This window comes from Pterocles gutturalis, unplaced genomic scaffold (genome assembly GCF_000699245.1).
Source record: "Pterocles gutturalis isolate BGI_N339 unplaced genomic scaffold, ASM69924v1 scaffold30825, whole genome shotgun sequence".
In the NCBI taxonomy this organism is placed as follows: Eukaryota; Metazoa; Chordata; class Aves; order Pterocliformes; family Pteroclidae; genus Pterocles; species Pterocles gutturalis.
In genome coordinates, this window is record NW_010144327.1 from 23,752 (window position 1) to 41,545 (window position 17,794).

Below are 17,794 nucleotides of genomic sequence, written 5' to 3' on the forward strand. Positions count from 1 at the left end.
ATTTTGTTGAGGATGTTTAAATTTATACCCAAACTCCCAAATTTCTTCTTTTTTGGAAGGTCTCCAGAAAAAATTGCAAAAATAATGGTATTTCTCTTTCTTAAAAATAAGCAAGGAGCTTCAAAGCTTTTACAAGCCAGATCATCTTCACAGTGTTACTGGGAGGTGCCCAGTGACCGGCTGTAGACCCTTTGAGGGCCTGTTTGCGTTGATCGTCGGGCTCCTCTTGCGTTCCAACTTCCTCGGACATCCTTGCTTTCCCTGATGATCCAGTAAAAGAAGAGGAAAAGGGCTGTTCTGTCTGGAGCAGTTGTGGGTTGATGTGGAATTACTCTTTTGTAGATAAATACTAATTACTTTTTTATGTGTTTGTTTATTTTAGGGATAGACTTCAAGATTAAAACTGTTGAATTACAAGGAAAGAAGATCAAGCTACAGATATGGTGAGTAAATTTCCCAAGTAGCTATGGGCGGCATCCTTCTGGATGGCTTCTTTCCGCAGCAGGTTGTCATGAGAAGAGTTTAACTTTCTGAGCTGACATTCAGGTATCTTATTTCCTAACTGTGGTTTGTGTTTCCAGTAGTGGTAACGCTCCGTGTGTATTCACCTGAACTGCTTTCAAGAAAAGGGGAAAAGATCTGTGTCGGGTTTGTAACCGCTGTCGCTGACTGCTGCCTTTGGACAGGCTGTGGGCCAATCTCCTGTTTGGGAGGACAGGATCCTGGCAGTCTGTGATTTAGTGGGAGATGTTTTCAAACTGGAGTTTTAAATGAGGAGTTGCCTGTGTGACTATAATTTGACTAGTCGCCTTGCTTTGTGTCAGCAAGAAAGTACAGTCCACATCTGCGCTTCTTCTATGGCTTTTGAAACTGTGGAAAGTTTGTTAGCTGGCTGAAAACACGCCTGCTTTTCTGTTGGAAGGTCTAACATGAGGCAGAACTTAAACTCTGTCCTTTTAGCTTGCTGTGCATGTCTAACTAGAAATTTTTCCTCTGTTTTAATAGCTCTGTAACAAGTCAGGTCAGAAAAGCTAACGGCGTCTCCTAGCCTCTGTTCATGTTTAGACCCTCCTCAGACCTCATATTGCTGGTGCACTCTCTTTACTCAGAGTTCAGAACTTTGTTTAGAACTCAAATTAGTCCATTTTGTCCCCCACTAATAAAAATCTTTTCTGGCTTGGTAACATTGACGTTTGTAGGTGGGGATGGATGGGTTCCAGTTAGGAGGCAATTGTCTTCCTCTCTCTGGGCGGTCGTTCCAATGCCGTAGGACCAGCTGAATAATTATCCTTCCTAACGAATGCATTCTGAATCCTTCTTGTTACCACCACTCCGAGCGAGCACCGTGTCTCCTGGTTGTTTCCCATATCCCGGTCCTGTGAGCACCTCCTTAGCAGAAGTTGGCCAACTGAGTTACTCTGGTTTGTGCCCTGCAAGGGAAGGAGCTGTGGAGGTTGGCTTTTGTTGTATAAACTCCGTAGCTGGTAGATAAGGAGACATTTGGATGATGAAGGAACTCGGCACGTGGGATTGCTTCAGCGGGGAGCCACAAAGGGTAGTGGTCTTCCGAAGGGCGATGCTTTAGGCGGAGCTGAGGAAGGATGGGTGTAGATCAATGGGAGCTGAGAGCAGAGTGGTGAGGAAGGCACTGAGAGCTTCAGCTGAAGAGGCATTCAGGTGTGATGCAGCTCCATTGATTGACTAGCTGGGCGGCTCTTCTGGGTGAGTTCACCAGACTGTGAACGTCCAGATTTTCAACCCGCATCAAACCATAACTTCCAGCAATTGTTTTGTCGTATTTTTTACCCCAACAGGGCAGGTGCTCTGAATTACTGTGGCATAGAAAAATAGAACAAAACATTGGAGTGACTTCAAGTGTTAGATTCAACGTAGGAAAAAGTCATCATGAAACGTAAACACTGAAAATACGGCAAAATGAGGATGTTCAGTGTGTATCTAGGCAAAGAAGCAAGCCTTAATGAAGCTGTATGCATTGTGGGGTTTAATGGCTTAGAGAAACGAAGAGGAGTTTGGGTGAGCTGAGTTTTATGACATTGCAGCTTTTAAACATTGCCAAGTTGGGAGGTCATTGCCTGAAGCTGCTTCTGGTTCCTCCCAGTTTAACATTTCATATGAAATGAAAATTGGAAAGCAGAAAATGAAGTTCTTGCGGTACATGCATTTGATGGAAGGAAAAATAAATAAAAAAGAAAATCTAGGCTTTGTAGTTTCCAAGTCTTCCTGCACAAGGGGTTTTGCCCAGCAGTGGTTTGGTGGCTAGAGCACTAGTGTCTGTTGGTGAGGATATTTTGTGCAATGCATCTATATTTAACCCACGCTTCCTGCATTTAAACTCTCCCTGCGCTGCGAGGAGTGGTGTAATGTATTTCCAGAACTACACTTCGCTCCCGTGGCAGTGGTTTAGTAGGCAAGGGATGCGTTCAGTGGAACACTTCCCTTGTAAACCCGAGGCTGTTCTTGCTGCTTTGCTTGTGTCCAGATCCTTTTTTTTTTTTTTTTGAATAGTGACATTCATCTGTTTGCAAAATGACAGATGGTAACAGAATTTTGTACCTTAAAGAACTTAGTATCTGTTAGCCATTTCCCAAATAGGACAGAGTTTCTTTACAGAAGAGTTGCTCGGTGTTTGTGAAGGAGCGGTGTTCAGTGAGCCATCCCGGGCAGAAGTGGCGGCTGAACAGACCTGGCAGTTACGGACCTTCTGCTCCTTGGGGTGGGCGTGCAGTCTCAGTGGGTGATTAGTTTTACAGAAAACAGGTAAAACTGTCACTTTCTAATACACCTCTGCTGCTTTCCTACCCTGCAGGATAGCTACCTGCCTCTTCCTGGGTACGGAAAATGAGCAGACGTGGCAGGATCTCAGTCGTGCCTTGACCTCTAAAATTATATATAGGCGTAACGCAGGAATACAAAGGTCAAGCTGAGCTAAACCTTGCCAGGGGTGATCAGCAACTTGATACTCCGTAGCTATTAAAAAGTGGGGTTGCTGTTGGGTAAGGATCAAGCTTGGATTAGAGCTTTTTCATACTGCTCCAAATGTGAAGGTGCCTGTGGCAAGGTGATGTTGAGATGGGGAGAGGGGAGGCTGGGACAAGGAGCATGGTGGGACGGGGTAGCGTGGGACACTGGTGGAAATGTCTAGAAAAATCGAGTATCTGGTTGGTTAGGTTATTGTGCTGCTTGTCTGTTTGGAAGAATTGTTGGTGTGACAATATATGGTACGGTGCCATATGGGGGGCTTAGCGCAGGATTTGGGAGAAAGGATTTTGGGAGTGAAGGTTTGGGAGTAGAAATACTTAAAAGGGTGGGAGCTGGAAGGATTGACCCCGATGAATGTGTTGAAGAATATTCATGTTCTTAGTAATGATCACAGTACAGAGAAGGGAGAAGAAAGAAAAAACGTAAAAAGGAGATTATTGCTCCGGGAAAAGATGGTGTTATCATTGCAAAAGAGTTGAAATGCTCTTGAGGATGAGAGTAGTAGAGCTGAAAATTCAGCTAGGAAGAGTGTATTATCGTACACTCCAGGAACTTGGATAGAATTGCTTTGAAATGGAAACCAAAAGGCTTAGGCATCCTGTAATTCACTAAACTTGTTAGCATAATGCAGCAACTGAAAAATTAGATGTGATTTTTCCGATACAGTGGATGCGATAATTTCCGGTGGGAAGGGAAGGAAGTGTCCCAGTCTATCTAACATAACATACAGCTTTGATTAGCGTGCCTGGGGAAGAAAAGGGCAAGGGGGATGATCAGAGGGGTGTCGTAGCTATTTTAGGAAGAACAACTGGAAAGATTAGGGTTCTTCGGGATGCCAGGGAGGTGACCAAGTGCTTTTTTTAAAATCATGAGTGTGCTGGAAAAGGTAGGTAGAGATTGATATAACTCATCGCCTCCTCCAGTACCAGGACGTTAGCTCTAGCGCAGGGCTAGAAGGTGGCACAGGCAGAACACGAGGAGATGAAGGTAACTCCCCAGCACCAGATGTTGTGGTAGCTGCAGATGTAGGCAGGCTCCCAAGGGATTTCACGGAGGAACGGTCTGTTTGGGACTGCAAAATAGACAGATGTGATCTCTGGCTCCAGAACCTTGTTGCAAAAATAATCATCCGACCTGGAACACCTGTGCAGGTGAACGAAATGTGCAGCAGCACAGCTGTCCGAAATAGTTCCCCAGGTGGAAATTCCCTGTTAGGGGCAGGTTCTGGCATTTACTGAGTGTGGTGGTGAACAGCGAAAGCTGCGGACAGCACCATTAACCAGGGTACACTCAGTCGCGTTCATTTTTGCAGTTACCCTAGGAACATCCAAAAATTAACTCTTGCCTCTGAGAGCTTTTGAGACCATTTGTTCATCAGCTCAAGGTGGAAGAGACTCTTTTGGCATGTCAGTCTGACTGCCTACAAACAATTAGATACTTCACTCAGAATTTTTTTTTTCTGGCTGAATGTTTTTTCAGAAAAGCTGAAACTTGCTGGTCATGAAGTATCTTACAGACGTTCCTTTGTGAATGAAAGTCTTTTACCCAGCGGCAGGACGAGGGGGAATGGTTTTAATCCGAAAGAGGGGACATTGAGATATCAAGAAGAAATTCTTCCCTGTGTGGGGGGTGAGGCAGTGGCCCAGGGTGCCCAGAGAAGCTGTGGATGCCCCATCCCTGGAGGGGTTCAAGGCCAGGCTGGATGAGGCTTTGGGCAACCTGGGCTGGTGGGAGGTGTCCCTGCCCATGGCAGGGGGTGGCACTGGGTGGGCTTTAAGGTCCCTTCCCACCCAAACCTTTCTATGGTTCTGTGATTCTTCAGTGCAGTATTCTGCTGCGTAGTTTAAAAAATATTATAAAAGAAACAGTGGGACAGTAATAAAATCCTTAGGATTATTTTTGCGCGGGATTATTTGGTTTAATACATTGAAGACCTTTATTCTGAGCTGTGTGGACTGGGAGGATCTTCACAGATCATCACATATAATCTTTTTGTTGCATCCGTGTAAATATTTAATGAAGAAATCACAGTACATTTTAAGGTTTCTTTAGTCTCTGCTAGGTCAACTGGAAAGCTGTCCCAGAAATTCCTTTCTCTGTTGGTTAAACTTCTGATATGATATAGCTTATACATAATTTAGTGTTGGCATGAGAATAATTTAAATAGGTTTTCACTTTCCTTGTGCTTTTCCTTGCCCTGCTCCCACAGGACAACCTTCTTTGTCTTCATTTTGCAGCTAAACAAACCGAGGTCTCCGTTTCCTCTTGTGCAGTCGAGCCTCATTTTCCTGGACGATCTTAACAGTCCTTGTCTACGTTTATTTTAGCATAGAGCACTAGCTAGCTCCCACAGATGTTTACCTACATCAAGGATTTATTGCACACCCATGGCTTTGGAGCCTATTCTTACATCCTCCAGGTTTGAACAAAGGATGGAAAGGCAGGGCAGTAAAGGAGGCATGCGGTCTCCGATTGTCTCCTGCCGTTTGGTCAGGGTGGGCAGGTTGAAAGCCATCACTCATTTCCTCTGTCTGCTGCAGTCAGTTCTCTAATCTCGCGTCCATTAAGAGTTATCTCTGAATAATGAATGGAGAAGCCATTAAGAAGGGGAAAGGGCAGAGAGAGTACCTATTTAAAAAAAAAAGGGGGGGAGACACTCCAGGTTCTTTTTGTTTTTTCCTTCCCCAGCTTTCTTTTCATCCATTAGCTCAGCTGCAGTTGCCAGAAAAAACACAGGAGGAGTTAACTAAGCGAGGTAGTTGTCGGTGCGTAGGATGTGACAAGCAGTGAGTAACAACTAAGTGTTACCAGTGCCAAGTTGTGTAAAATCAATCTGAATTCTTACAGTAACAGCCACTGGCCTTGTCGGGGGGGAGAGAGATTGCAGATGCAGTACGTCTTGATGTTTTTGATGAAGCTTTTCTGCCACTGTCCTGCTTGATATAAGCAGGGGGAAAGTACTTCAGTGGAGATGCTATCAAGTGTGTACAAAACTCATGGCGAGAGAAGATAAACGAGGAGTTAGAGTTCTGTTGAGATATTTTGCAGGAGTCTGTCCTGAGTTTCACGATCGGCGGTGTTTTCTGTAATGGTTGGGTTAAGGGAATAGAGTATGGTTATTGTGCGGTGTGCAAAGAGGCATGCCCAAGTCTGCTAGAAAATATTCCTGTATGAGGCTGGTGAGACTTCAGCTGGAGTCCTTTCCTGGATTTGGCTTTGACGTGGGCAGATTGGAGGGAGTACAGAGAGAGGTCTAGGTGAGGCTGCGTATGTTAGGGCTTTGGCCAGTGAGTGAGGTCTAAAGAACTTGCGGTGGCTTGAGAAAATTCAGGGAAGGTGCAAGAGCATGTATGGAAAAAATAATTGTAGAAAGAAGGGAAATGAACTCCTCTAATAACCTATGAAGAGTAAGAGAAGGATTGATAGCCCTAATCTGCACTGAGGAAAGCCCAAGTGTGCCATCAGAAGAAACTTCCGAAAGGGAAAGGAAATGAGAGAGGGGGATTCAAGCCAGCAGTTGTCAGAGATCTCCAACAGCACATCAGGCATCTTTCAGGAATAACCTGGGTATCGCTGAACATTTTGTAGAGCTGGGGAGAGGACTAGATTGCCTCTCGAGGCTACTGCCAGCGAGCCAGACCTCCTCTGTGCAGCACAGCCTGGTAGAACATCTCTGAACACCGTGATGCTCAGGTTTAGGACCTGCCCCTGTTTTTCCTCCTCTGCTCTTTGCCCTCTTCCTGCTGTTTGTCGTCACCTAGGAGGAAATAAAAGATGGGGAGCAATCAGCCTCTGGGGCAGCTCTCGTGTGTTAGAACGGTGATCTGGGGGCTGAGCCAAACAGGAGCTGGTAAAACTCTTTGCAAAGAAGCTTTGTAGAGTGTTTCCCCTGCATCTTGGGAACTTTTCCTCCATGGCATCTTCAGTTTTCGAGGCTTTTCATTTACTCCCCATTTGCCAGCTGATACTTGGCCAGAAATCTGACGTGTCCTTGAACAAATTGATTTGGCAACTGGAATTTGTTGGTTCAACGGTAGGTGACGGGGCGGTGGAGAGCTGAGTTTTCACAGGACTCGGTGCCTGGTGGTATCCGTGTCCTGCCAAGGTGTTTGCTCTGACCTCGGGAGCAGTTGAGAGGAAACAAGTTGAACTCGTTCAAAACTGCAGTCTGTCATTGTTCTGAGGTTACTGGTTTGTGAGCAAGGAAATGTGGGTCTGTGGGTCAGGGGGGAACACTGTGCCTCTCTGGAGGCGGTGAGGGAGTGTGTCATCTCAATTGAGACCAGGTTAAATTTGGAAAGACCTTTTATTCTACTTTCTCATAGAATAATCCAATGATGGAATGGTTTGGGTGGGAATGGACCGTTAGAAGTCATCTAGCTCAGCCCCCTGCCATGGGTAGGGACATCTTCAACTAAATCAGGTTGGTCAGAGCCCCAGCAACCCCAACTGTCTCGGCCTTTGCTCACAGCAGAGGTGTCCCAGCCCTCTGATCGTTTTCATGGCACTCCTCTGGACCTGCTCCAGCAGGTCCGTGTCTGGTTTATGTGAGTAGTGTCACTGAAAGCTGTCGATAAACATGTCATCTGTTAGGTGTATGGCCTCTGAGAGCTGCTGTAGGATATGCAGTTAACTCCGGATTCTCAAGTTAATGGCCTGCAGGTTTGTTGAGCCAAATCTCATGCGTTCCATCAAAGATCTCTGAACGAGAGGGGACAATACATACTGGCATGATCCATTTTCAGTATATTGCTTATAGAAATCACCAATTTAATGTTACAGTACATCTCCTAGATTCATTTGTCATACACTTTGATCTAGAATTTCAGGAAGATACATTTGTAAGATCATGTTAAAGCTTTATAAAACTGATCTGAAAACAAAATGCCTCTCGGTGTTAAGTCTGAGTTCCAGAAAACGTTGAGTGATTGTCTCTGGGGCTGCTCAGCACCTGCTGAAATGGAAAGGGATCTTCTCGGGCATCATGGTGGTGTTGGCTGGGTGGTTGGGTCAGGTCATCGCTGGTCACACTTACAGACTCTCCACTTGTGACAGCGGCACTGATAAACAACCTCCAGCGTTTTGGGAGCTTCTCACACAAACTGGGTACTGGGTCAGCTGGGTTTGTGCCATGGCTAATCAGGCTGCTCAGTGGTTATGGTGTGTAACTTAAAAATTGGAGCTGGAGTTTTAAAGTGGCTTAGTTTTTACGTTCATTTGGGAAGAACTGGTCAGTAACAGAAGAGAGTGTCTGGGACAGTGACATTTCTGGGGTTGTTCAGATGCTTCCACTGCTGGAGCTCACACTCCTGTCTCAGTGTTGGTAGAGCATTTCTTGGTTTTATGCTTTCCTCTACTGGCTTCCACCAAGGCTCAGAAATCTTTGAGACACTTCCCTGAGATATGAGACTTGGCAATGGAAGTTTCTCCTTTTGGGTGCAAGTTTCAACGTGTCAATAAAAATACAAAATTTAAGATGAACAAATTTCTACCACAACTGGATACTGAGTTTACTTATTGTGGTAGTGTACCAGAAGACCTACTGCAGCCCACGGCTTTGCTGTTCAAGAGATACCTTCATCTTCTGCCACCTTAGTCATAAAGGTTGGAAAAAGACCTCAAGGATCGTCAAGTTCAACCGACAACTCACTCACCCATGTCCCTAAGCACCACATCTACATGTTTCTTGAACACCTGCAGGGACGGTGACTCCACCTTTCCCTGGGCAGCCCGTTCCAATGTCCTCAGTCGTATGAACCCTGTTAAGCAGTCTGGGGTCTTTTGTCTCTGTCATAGTTGACTCTCAAATGTGTTTGTAAAAAACAATTCCCTTTAAAGTAAAATCCAAAAGAGAAACTTCAGACCCTAAGTTTCTACACCCTCATGAGCCTGGCTTACCGAAACTCGCTCTTTTTGTTCTCTGGGCGTTCAGCTACACCTGGGAGGGAGTGGACCTTCCTTGGAGATGCTGCTGATGCACACCGGAGCGTGTCCTACCGTTCCTTGAAAACATTGCACATCCTCGGCAGCGGTCAAACAGAGCTTGTCCCAGGCCATGCACACCATGTACCATGCTGCTTTCTTTAGAGCTGTCCTCTGATATTCCTGTTGTCTGTTTTCTACAGGGACACAGCAGGGCAAGAACGATTTCACACCATCACCACCTCCTATTACAGAGGTGCCATGGGGATCATGCTAGTATATGACATCACCAACGCCAAGAGCTTTGAAAACATCAGCAAGTGGCTCAGAAACATAGATGAGGTGAGTAATGTTTGTAAGATCCCCAAATGGAACTGTTTGTTATGACAGAGCGTGTGATGAGTCCCACAGAACTCAGCTTCTGCTTTTACCCTGGCCGAAGGTGTCAGTTAACATGGGTTTGGGTTTCCTCAGCTGTCCTATGCTCCCTTCCTCACCTCTCCCTTGAACATCGGTGTGAAGGGTTGCAACACTACAGGGGCTAGTGGTGCCCTCAAATGTCAGATTCATACCTCAGCAAACTTGGTTTCTGTGCTGGAGAATACCTGGAGGTAAGGAATACACCTTCTAGTAACTGGGAGTTGGAGTTTCCAGGAGGAGCTGCCACCACAGGTGCTGTGCAGAGGAGGAACGCTTAAGCCATGAGTAGCTATAGAATATGTTACTTCTAGTAGTAACCTATTTTATTACAACGACTCTGTAAATCCTCAAAGGTAATTAAATACAATCACCTCCACTCCCTCAAAGTTGGTGTCAGGAAATATTTGCAAGTTCCTCATGGCTGTCAGAGGTAGGATAGAAACTGCTGTTGGTGCAAACTACTCAAACCTGCCTAGCTGATTCTGTCAGGGCTGGAGGAGTGCACCCAACAAGGAGGTTGGTACAACTTCAGGCGAGGTCAAGTGAAGCAGACACAACTGATGGGGAAAAATTCAGTGCCTGGATCCCCAAGAGTTCATTCTCCGGGAGTTCTGAGGTGTGGGAGCTGTTAGTCCTTGCCCTTGTTGTGCTATTCCCAAATGGAATAAATGTTTGGATTTTCCAGCCTCATTGTTTCCCTAGAAAGCACGAGGATGGCCCTGTAGAACTGAGTGTCAGCAGATGGGTGCTGTCAGGCGTTGACAGTTGAAGCACTGAGACTGGTGAAAGGCTCCTACAGAGCCAAAATGTAATATTGGGCCTTTAGTTTCCTAGTGAGAGATGGGAAACTGCTCTGTTTGTGGAAAGGTGTACATTTGGGGGGGTACAGAAGGGGGCAGGGGAGAAATAAGACAGCACAGAAGAGAGAAGAAGCTGCGGCGAGCTGAGTATAAACTTGAAACCAGGGCCTTTACATTCTGCAGTTGCTTCATTTTAAAAATTCAGTGGTATGCGGGAAGCTGGGTAATGGATGTCATTCATACCGTTGTGTCTGAGAGCCCAGTGTGTTTGCTGAGCTCATGTTTTCAGATCTGTCGTACAAACCTCTGCAGCTGATGTCAGGCGCATTGTGAAGGCTGCCTGGTTACTGCAGTTTTACAGGGGATGTTTGGCACCTTAGGAAGTTTTTTTTTTATTGTGGAAGAATCTCACTAGTGGAGTGCATTTGCAAAAATGACGGATGGATTCATCCTGAGGTTCCAGCTCTGGTGATCAGGCTCCTCGCTAAAATGTATGACAGGCGCTACCCACTCATCATTATTGCAGATGATGATTGTGGATGAAGCAGCTAAGTGCTTTGGTTTTACAATGAGTTAATGCTGCCAAGGATTTTCTCTCCAGGAGGAGAATTCTCAGTAGCAAGCTGCTGTTCTGAATTGCAGTTCTGTGAAGGAGGCTCTTCTCCAGGGTACTTACCCCCAGTTCAGAAACAGCCAGGAAAGCAGGAGATGTGTAACAGTGTCACACCTTCACTCCTGCTAAATACTTAAATAATTAAGGTCCCAACTTCTGTGGAGGTGAACCATGCCATGCACTTTTGCTTTGGGCTGGTAGGAATTAGTCGAGTTGCTCAAGTGCTCGGTTTTGTACATTGGGGCTGGCAGGACTTGAACGATGTCTGTTGCTGTGTCAGCACTTTAGTGCATATGGAAAGTTGATGTTTTCTGGGTCTGGTTGCTCTTCCTCCTTGTGACCTGAAGAAAAAAAGTCTGGGGGTGATTGTCCTGAGGGACGTGAAACGAGTTGTTACTGCCAGCAGGAGTACTGCGTGCGTGGATCTCTTGCCTCAGTAGTTCTATGAGTAATTCTACCGTAAAGTACTTTTAAGACCATTGGAGTGAAAGTAGATTCAGATTAGGCTTTCCAGGAAGCTTCTCCTGGCAGGTTTCAAAGTACTTCAGTTATCCACTTAAGCAATGCTGTGTGCTGTGGCTGCTGGAGCTTTTCTGCTCGTCTGGTGGATGTCTTTGGTGTATTCTTTCCTCGCAATGATGGATATTGGCAGTGCGTCAATAACTGAACAGCCGAGGTATTTTTGCTCATTCAGCATCCCTTGAGAAAGCATTGGCGCTTGCTTTTGCCTGGCAAAGGTGATGCCCTGCTGCATGGTCCTGCTTTTCTTTGGATCCTGAGCAGCAGCGTGGTGCTCACTGCAGGTTTCCCTCTGGGGTGGCCTGTGTGGTGTTTGCTGGGTGTACAGTCTGCGTGCCATTGCCCCGCGTGAGCTTCTCAGCTTGGGTTGAGTTCTCAGCAGAGCTAAAGCACAAAGCTGACATGTGGTCTTGGTCTGATGGCGCAACATCAGAGCGACAGCATGATGCTGGAGAGCTGTAATTTCCCTTTGGGAACTCCCCTAAAAAAATTACAGGCAAAAGGGGTTTTTTCCTAACTGCCTGGTTATTTGGCTTTGCAGTGGCTGAAAGCGTAGTTGCAATTGTTAAGAAGACTTAGCTGTCTACGATAAAACTATGCAAAGGAACCTTTAAACACCAAAAAACAGTGTCAGCTGGAGCCATGCCAGTACATCAACCTTGGGTGTTGGCAGCTGGAGCCTTGGGGTTCTTGTCCTGTAATGTTTTGTAGCGTTGTTTCTGTAGTGTGCTTGTGTAGTGTGTGTAAAACCTGACACCTCCAAGTGCCAGGGAGGAAGCTGATTGTTTTCCCACGTCACTGAATACAAACTAACGAAGATTTGGTAGGCTGGTGTCGTCACCTCCAAGGATCTGGTTTGCAGAACGACACTTAGTCCTGTTCAGAAAGGAAGGCGTCACACTGAAACTACAGAAATAAAAAGGAAGGGGAGAAATAACTGGGATGGTGATAGAACTGCGTCAAACCTGTGGCTGTTGTCCCATTCCTCTTCCACGTGTAAACCTGTCCCTTGTCTTGTTCCAGCATGCCAATGAAGATGTGGAGAGGATGCTGTTAGGAAACAAGTGTGACATGGAAGATAAAAGAGTTGTCCCTAAAGCAAAAGGCGAACAGGTAGGTGTCGGACAAAAACTTGCTTATCGAAGTGAGCAAATTGTTGCCAAGCCTCCCCGCCATCTCCGGGTGGCTGAGGTGCCCCATCGGGGTGTGCCAGGGCACAGCAGGAGGCTGGGTTTGTTAGCGGTTTGTAAGTCCAGGGGATGTTTTCTCAGAAGCTGCGTTGCGAAGGTCTGCGATGAACAGAGCGAATTCAGCTGCGTTTCTGCTTGCTTTGATAATGAAAACTTTTCGGGCATCATTTAAGTTACTTGTCATGTGACAGGCTTGTATGGTATCTGTTGTCTTACATTCAAACATTGACTCGTGATTACACTTTAATTGCTGTTTCTGAGTCATTAAGTTCCAAATCCCCCTTTGTGACATTTAGCCTGGCTGGTTCTTCTGATGCCTGCTATGGCCAGAAGAGTATTACGTGCTTATAAATGCCACTAATCCCAAAGTTACAGCAGCCCCAGCTGAGTAACTTCCCAGCGATGCTAACCACCTTCTTTCTTTTTTGGTTTAGATTGCTAGGGAGCATGGTATTAGGTTTTTCGAAACTAGTGCAAAAGCAAATATAAACATTGAGAAGGCATTCCTCACATTAGCAGAAGACATTCTTCGAAAGGTAGGTTCTTACAGTTTTCATTTGAAAAAAAAATGCTAAAATTTCAGCTCCTGTTGTTTTGATGTTTACCTGAATTGTTGCAGCTTCTGACTTTGGCATGCTAAGGCAAACAAGTCCCTGCAGGAGGACTGCTGGACATCTAAAGCTTCTAAAGCTTGTTGGATGTTTCATGGGTTTAGGGGTGCTGTCTAGAGAGAGCAGGATACCTCAAAGAGCCAGGGAACGTAAATTCGTAGTTGTTTGGCCCTTACTCTCATGGCTGTGTTGTACACGTGCGTGGAGTCAAAACATCTCAGTTGGCGTGGAAGAGCATCGTCCTGTCCCTGCCACCATCTCCAGTGATACGCAGCATTGTCTGTACCCACATCTTGGTACGCCCAGACTGCAGATACTGCTGTTCTCCTGTCCCTGGTGTCTTTCATGAGTAGAAAACACATTGGCTTCCAGTAGCTGCTACTGTTTTGTTGCAGGATTGAGCTGGTGGGTGGCTCCAGGGTGATCCCAGTTGGTTGATGTACTCCCATGGCCAAGGGCTGGATTTCCCCAGTGACCCCTGTGCTAGCTTGGATCGGCTCCTGCCCCTCCAGCACTGAAACTCTGTGGAGCTCAGGAGATGTGGCTCGGCCAACTCTAGCACACGTGCTTTGCTCCTGAACGGCTGACCACGGGTTTTTTCTGGGCTCCAGCGTAGGTAGGGACTGCTCTGGCTGGAGCCTGCCTTCATCGCTGTCTTCCACCTCCCTCCCCTGTTATTGATGGTGGCACTGGAGCTAATTGCCTGGGAATGTGGTGCGAGGTCACCGCTGAACCTTTTCCCAACCCTTTTCAATACTCATCAGCTCAGCGACGCCTGGTTCGCTGCTGTAATTCCGAGTTGTTTCTGCAGTCACTTTCTGACCAGTTTTACGTGAAAAACTGGATGGAAATCCCTGGCCTAGGAGGTCAGGCTGGCAAGTCTTGCTGACCCTTTCCACCTTTCCACTTTTATTTTTGGGCCTCAGTGTATTTATCCAAAGAACAGGGAGGGGGTTGCTTTTGCAAGGCTGTGCCAAAGAGAGTAAGAAAAGGAACAGAGAGACGAAACTGCGGCATTCCCCGGAGTGGTGAAGTTAGTTTCTAAACAGCTGAAGGAAGGTGTTAACGTCTGAGCAAAACCACTGGACTTTGGTTTTTGGTTTTTTTTTTCACTTTGGTCTCACCAAGTTTACACCCTGTGACGCAGCCGAGCCTGCTTTGGCTGCTGCCTCAGAAACGGGTGTCCTGGTTAACTGGCAGGCCGATGCTTTGGAACAACCCCTCTTTATCCATGAATTCCTCTGTGGTTTTTTAAGGTCACTGGTTCACATAATTGCACTTCAGCTTGTGTGAGTTGTCTGCTGTGATTTACTTACTCCACCAAAGCCCAAGCGTCAGTTCTGAGAGCGGGATCTAGAAATAGTTTCAGTTGACTTTGGGGTGGTCTGAGTTCAGAAGTGTTTTTCCCAGCTTTCCAGTTGTAGTTGATTTAAAACAGAAAACCACCATTAATTTGGATTTGCTTACTTCTGCGGGTGCAGGGAGGAGGATTCCCTACCTTTCTGTGGAGCTCTTTGCCCACAGTTTATCCCTGTTATTAGTTGGTGCTGGGAGCCTGCTGTCTCCTCAGCTCGGAATACTTGGTTTCAGAATGTCTCAGGAGTCATCTAACTTTTTTTTCGCTTGTTTCCTTGCAGACCCCTGTAAAAGAGCCCAACAGTGAAAATGTAGATATCAGCAGTGGAGGTGGGGTGACGGGCTGGAAGAGCAAGTGTTGCTGAACCTTCTCCTGTATCACCAATCGCCATCCACCGCCCCTTTTTTCTCGCTGCAGAACAAACCACTCTGCCCGTTTTTAACCTTAAACCCGATGTTTTGTTCCTCATCTTAACGAGCTCCTGTCTCCCTTTTGTTTTTCCGTTTAGGACAGCTTGCGTACTATAATTTTTCTCAACAACATGTGTAGGAAAATCATCTCCATGACTTCATTTCTTCATGTACCTGCTCGACTTACCACTACGTTTTGGTTGTATTATAGTCCCGTTCCTCCTGACATTAAAACATCTAGCAATCATATTCAACTCTCTTCTGCAAATTGTATAAGAATAAAAGTTAGAATTAACAATTTATTTTGTACAACAGTGGAATTTTCTGTCGTGGATAATGTGCTTGAGTCACCATATTCTCTAGATGCCAGGAAAACTCTCATTTTCGCCTTGAGTCTGTCAATGGGGTTTATTTTGTCCTGTGCCTTATGTGGAAAGAAACTTTTGTTTTCACTTTATTTTATTTTTTTTCCTTTTCTTCTGGTGGAAGCATGTGCAGGAGACATACCATCCATACTTGACCATTTCAAAACACCGAACTCTTTTGTGATTGCTTTCTGTAACTGTTGGTGTAATGCATCGAGGACAAAGGGTGGTGCAAAAAAAAAAAAAAAAATTACATTTAATCTGCTGTGTCTCCTTTCTGGTGATCTAGCCATTCAGAACTGTTCCTGCTGCCGTTTTTTTCCCCCCCTCACTTGCAGCTCTTTCCTTTTGCCTGCATGCTGCTTTTCTTTGCATTTCTTCATGGTGTGATGTGTTAATTAAAAGGATGGCAACGCGCTACGTTTGCCAGAAGATTTAATACAAAGCACTGATTTAGCTTTCGAGGTAAGAAATGTTGACGATACCTACTAATGTCCCTCTAGCCAATGTCAGTCACTAGTTTCTCCTCTCCTCCTGCATAGCCGTTGGGTTTTATGATATGGACGAGTTCTTTGCATGCACTAGTTTTCTCTGGAGGGTGATGTGGTTGTCTATGTGTATGAATATAACATGCGATCCCCAAACTGACAGCAGTTCACCTGAACTTGTTCAGTTCTCTCTTAACTGTCGGCCGCTCCAGCACGTTAGCAAAAGGCTGAGTGAAACTCGAATTTAAAATTTTTAAAAAAATAAAAGTTGGCAGTTTAATTTATTACCTCCCTGAAAACTCTTCCATTTTCCAGCGTTAACAGCCGAGTTGTTGGTACTTGGGTGAGTCTCCCTGCGGGGATGGACTTGCTTTTCCAGCTCGCCTCCTCGCTCTGCCCGTTGCCGTCACCGATGGCGTGGCTTCGTCATTTCTGGGAGGAAGGGGTTGAGGGCTGCCAGGCTGACCCGCGCGGTCTGCGGGAGCCTTGGGCGCTGCCTTGCATTTAAAGTACCACGTAGCAGAGCTGCTCCGGCCGAGGACAAAAAGGTCTTTTTAAATAGATGCTTCTTCCTCCTCCCCAGGCCCCACCTTCTCCTGCAAAGCTGGACAAGCCTGTGCCTCGCTCTTGTCCCTTGGGTTTGGGGCTGTCTCTGATAAATCATGAAATAACGTTGAATTGTAACGGAATGACGGTGTTTTAGCATTGAGCCTCTGGTTCTGAACGGCTTCCTGTGTAGTAACCCCAGCGGGTGTCTCCCTGTTCCTCTGTGTTTTGGCATTTTGTCTCCGCCTGTGTTAACCCTTCCCTGTTGAGTGGCTCTTGGTGCTGGGCAGGATGCAGGGACCGGCAGATCCATCGCCACCGTTGGGTTTCTCCCATCCCGTGCTGGCCGGTCGGCGTTGTAAATAGAGTACGGCGACCCTTGGCTGAATCTGCACTTTCTGACCGTATCAAAAAGGGAAAAATGGAGAAATAGACATCAAAGGGTTTGGGTTTTTTTTTTTTTCTATAATCGTTGTTTTAAACGTGAGCTTTTTATTTGCTTCCAGGGGCTTGGCTCCCTCTGTAATTCCCTTGGGATCCCTTGTAGCCGCTGTGTTTGTTGCAAGCCAACAGGTAGAGAAGGGGCCACTCGCTGGTGCTCCTTGCTCCAGCCTGCGTTTCCTATCCTCCCACCCCAGGTCATAAACCGAGATCGTTCTAGACGCTCTGCTTCTGTTCACCTCAAATCCACGAGTTTTAACCGCGGGGCTTGGGGCTTGGCGTTGTGTTGTGCTGTGAGTGCAAGGCCTAGCCGAGGAGGAGTGAGCAATGAGAGATGCTTTAAAAAACAAAACAAATAATAATCATGTTGGAGGAATTTGCGGTAACTTTATTTCTGCCGGTATCTAAACTTCCTGCTAGCTCGCAAACTAACTGCTTGTGACCCCTCGCCTCGGAGGACCCCCTCCCCAGCCCTGGCCAGCCTAGAGAAGGAAGGAGGCAGAAAGCAGCGTTGGCCGGGGCTGCCCCAGCCGGCGGGGGAAGGCTCAGCGCTACCTTTTTTCAGGGAAAAAAAAAAAAAAAAAAAAAAAAAGTAACTTTGATTAAATTGTTTGTGATAAACTAAAATCTGAGGTTGGATCTGTCCTACAAGCGCGTTAACAGCTCTCTGGTCAGTGCTGCGGGGCAGGGGTGAAAGCGATGCTTTGTGCGCTCGGACGGTGGAAAAAACAGCATCGACTTACGGTCTAGGATTAATTCCCATGCCTATGATTTTTTACTTAATCTTTTAATATTTTTGCTACTCCACTCTGGCTTTTTATTTAAAACACGTTCTTTTGTACCACTTACTGTATCAAATTGTATAAAAGATCACTGTCCCATTCTTGGTCATACCAAGAGCAAATAAAAGCTTTTATAAACTTGCATTTGTTCCTAAAACCCTTCACTTCGTCCCCTCTCCTCAAACCTTGGCGGGGGGTCCCTGCGTGCTGGGGCGGGGGGGTGAAGAGGACTGGTATCGATAAATCTTGCCTGGAGGGGGGCTGAGCTGTGATTTTCTGTGTTTTTCTATAGAAAAGCTTCAAGCTGTTATTTCTCGAGGGCAGGCTGGT

At 46.2% G+C, this 17,794-nt stretch overlaps 1 protein-coding gene across 1 annotated transcript; it reads left to right on the forward strand.

Annotated features, from left to right (window-relative positions):
* Positions 1-382: 382 nt before the first annotated feature.
* On the forward strand, positions 383-15,824 carry RAB10 (RAB10, member RAS oncogene family; the record flags this gene model as incomplete). The annotated part of the gene is made up of 5 exons (XM_010085070.1): positions 383-443; positions 9,126-9,264; positions 12,298-12,387; positions 12,899-13,000; positions 14,713-15,824. Coding segments are annotated over 5 exons (476 nt in total), but the record flags the coding sequence as incomplete, so codon positions are not given.
* Between the last annotated feature and the right edge of the window lie 1,970 nt (positions 15,825-17,794).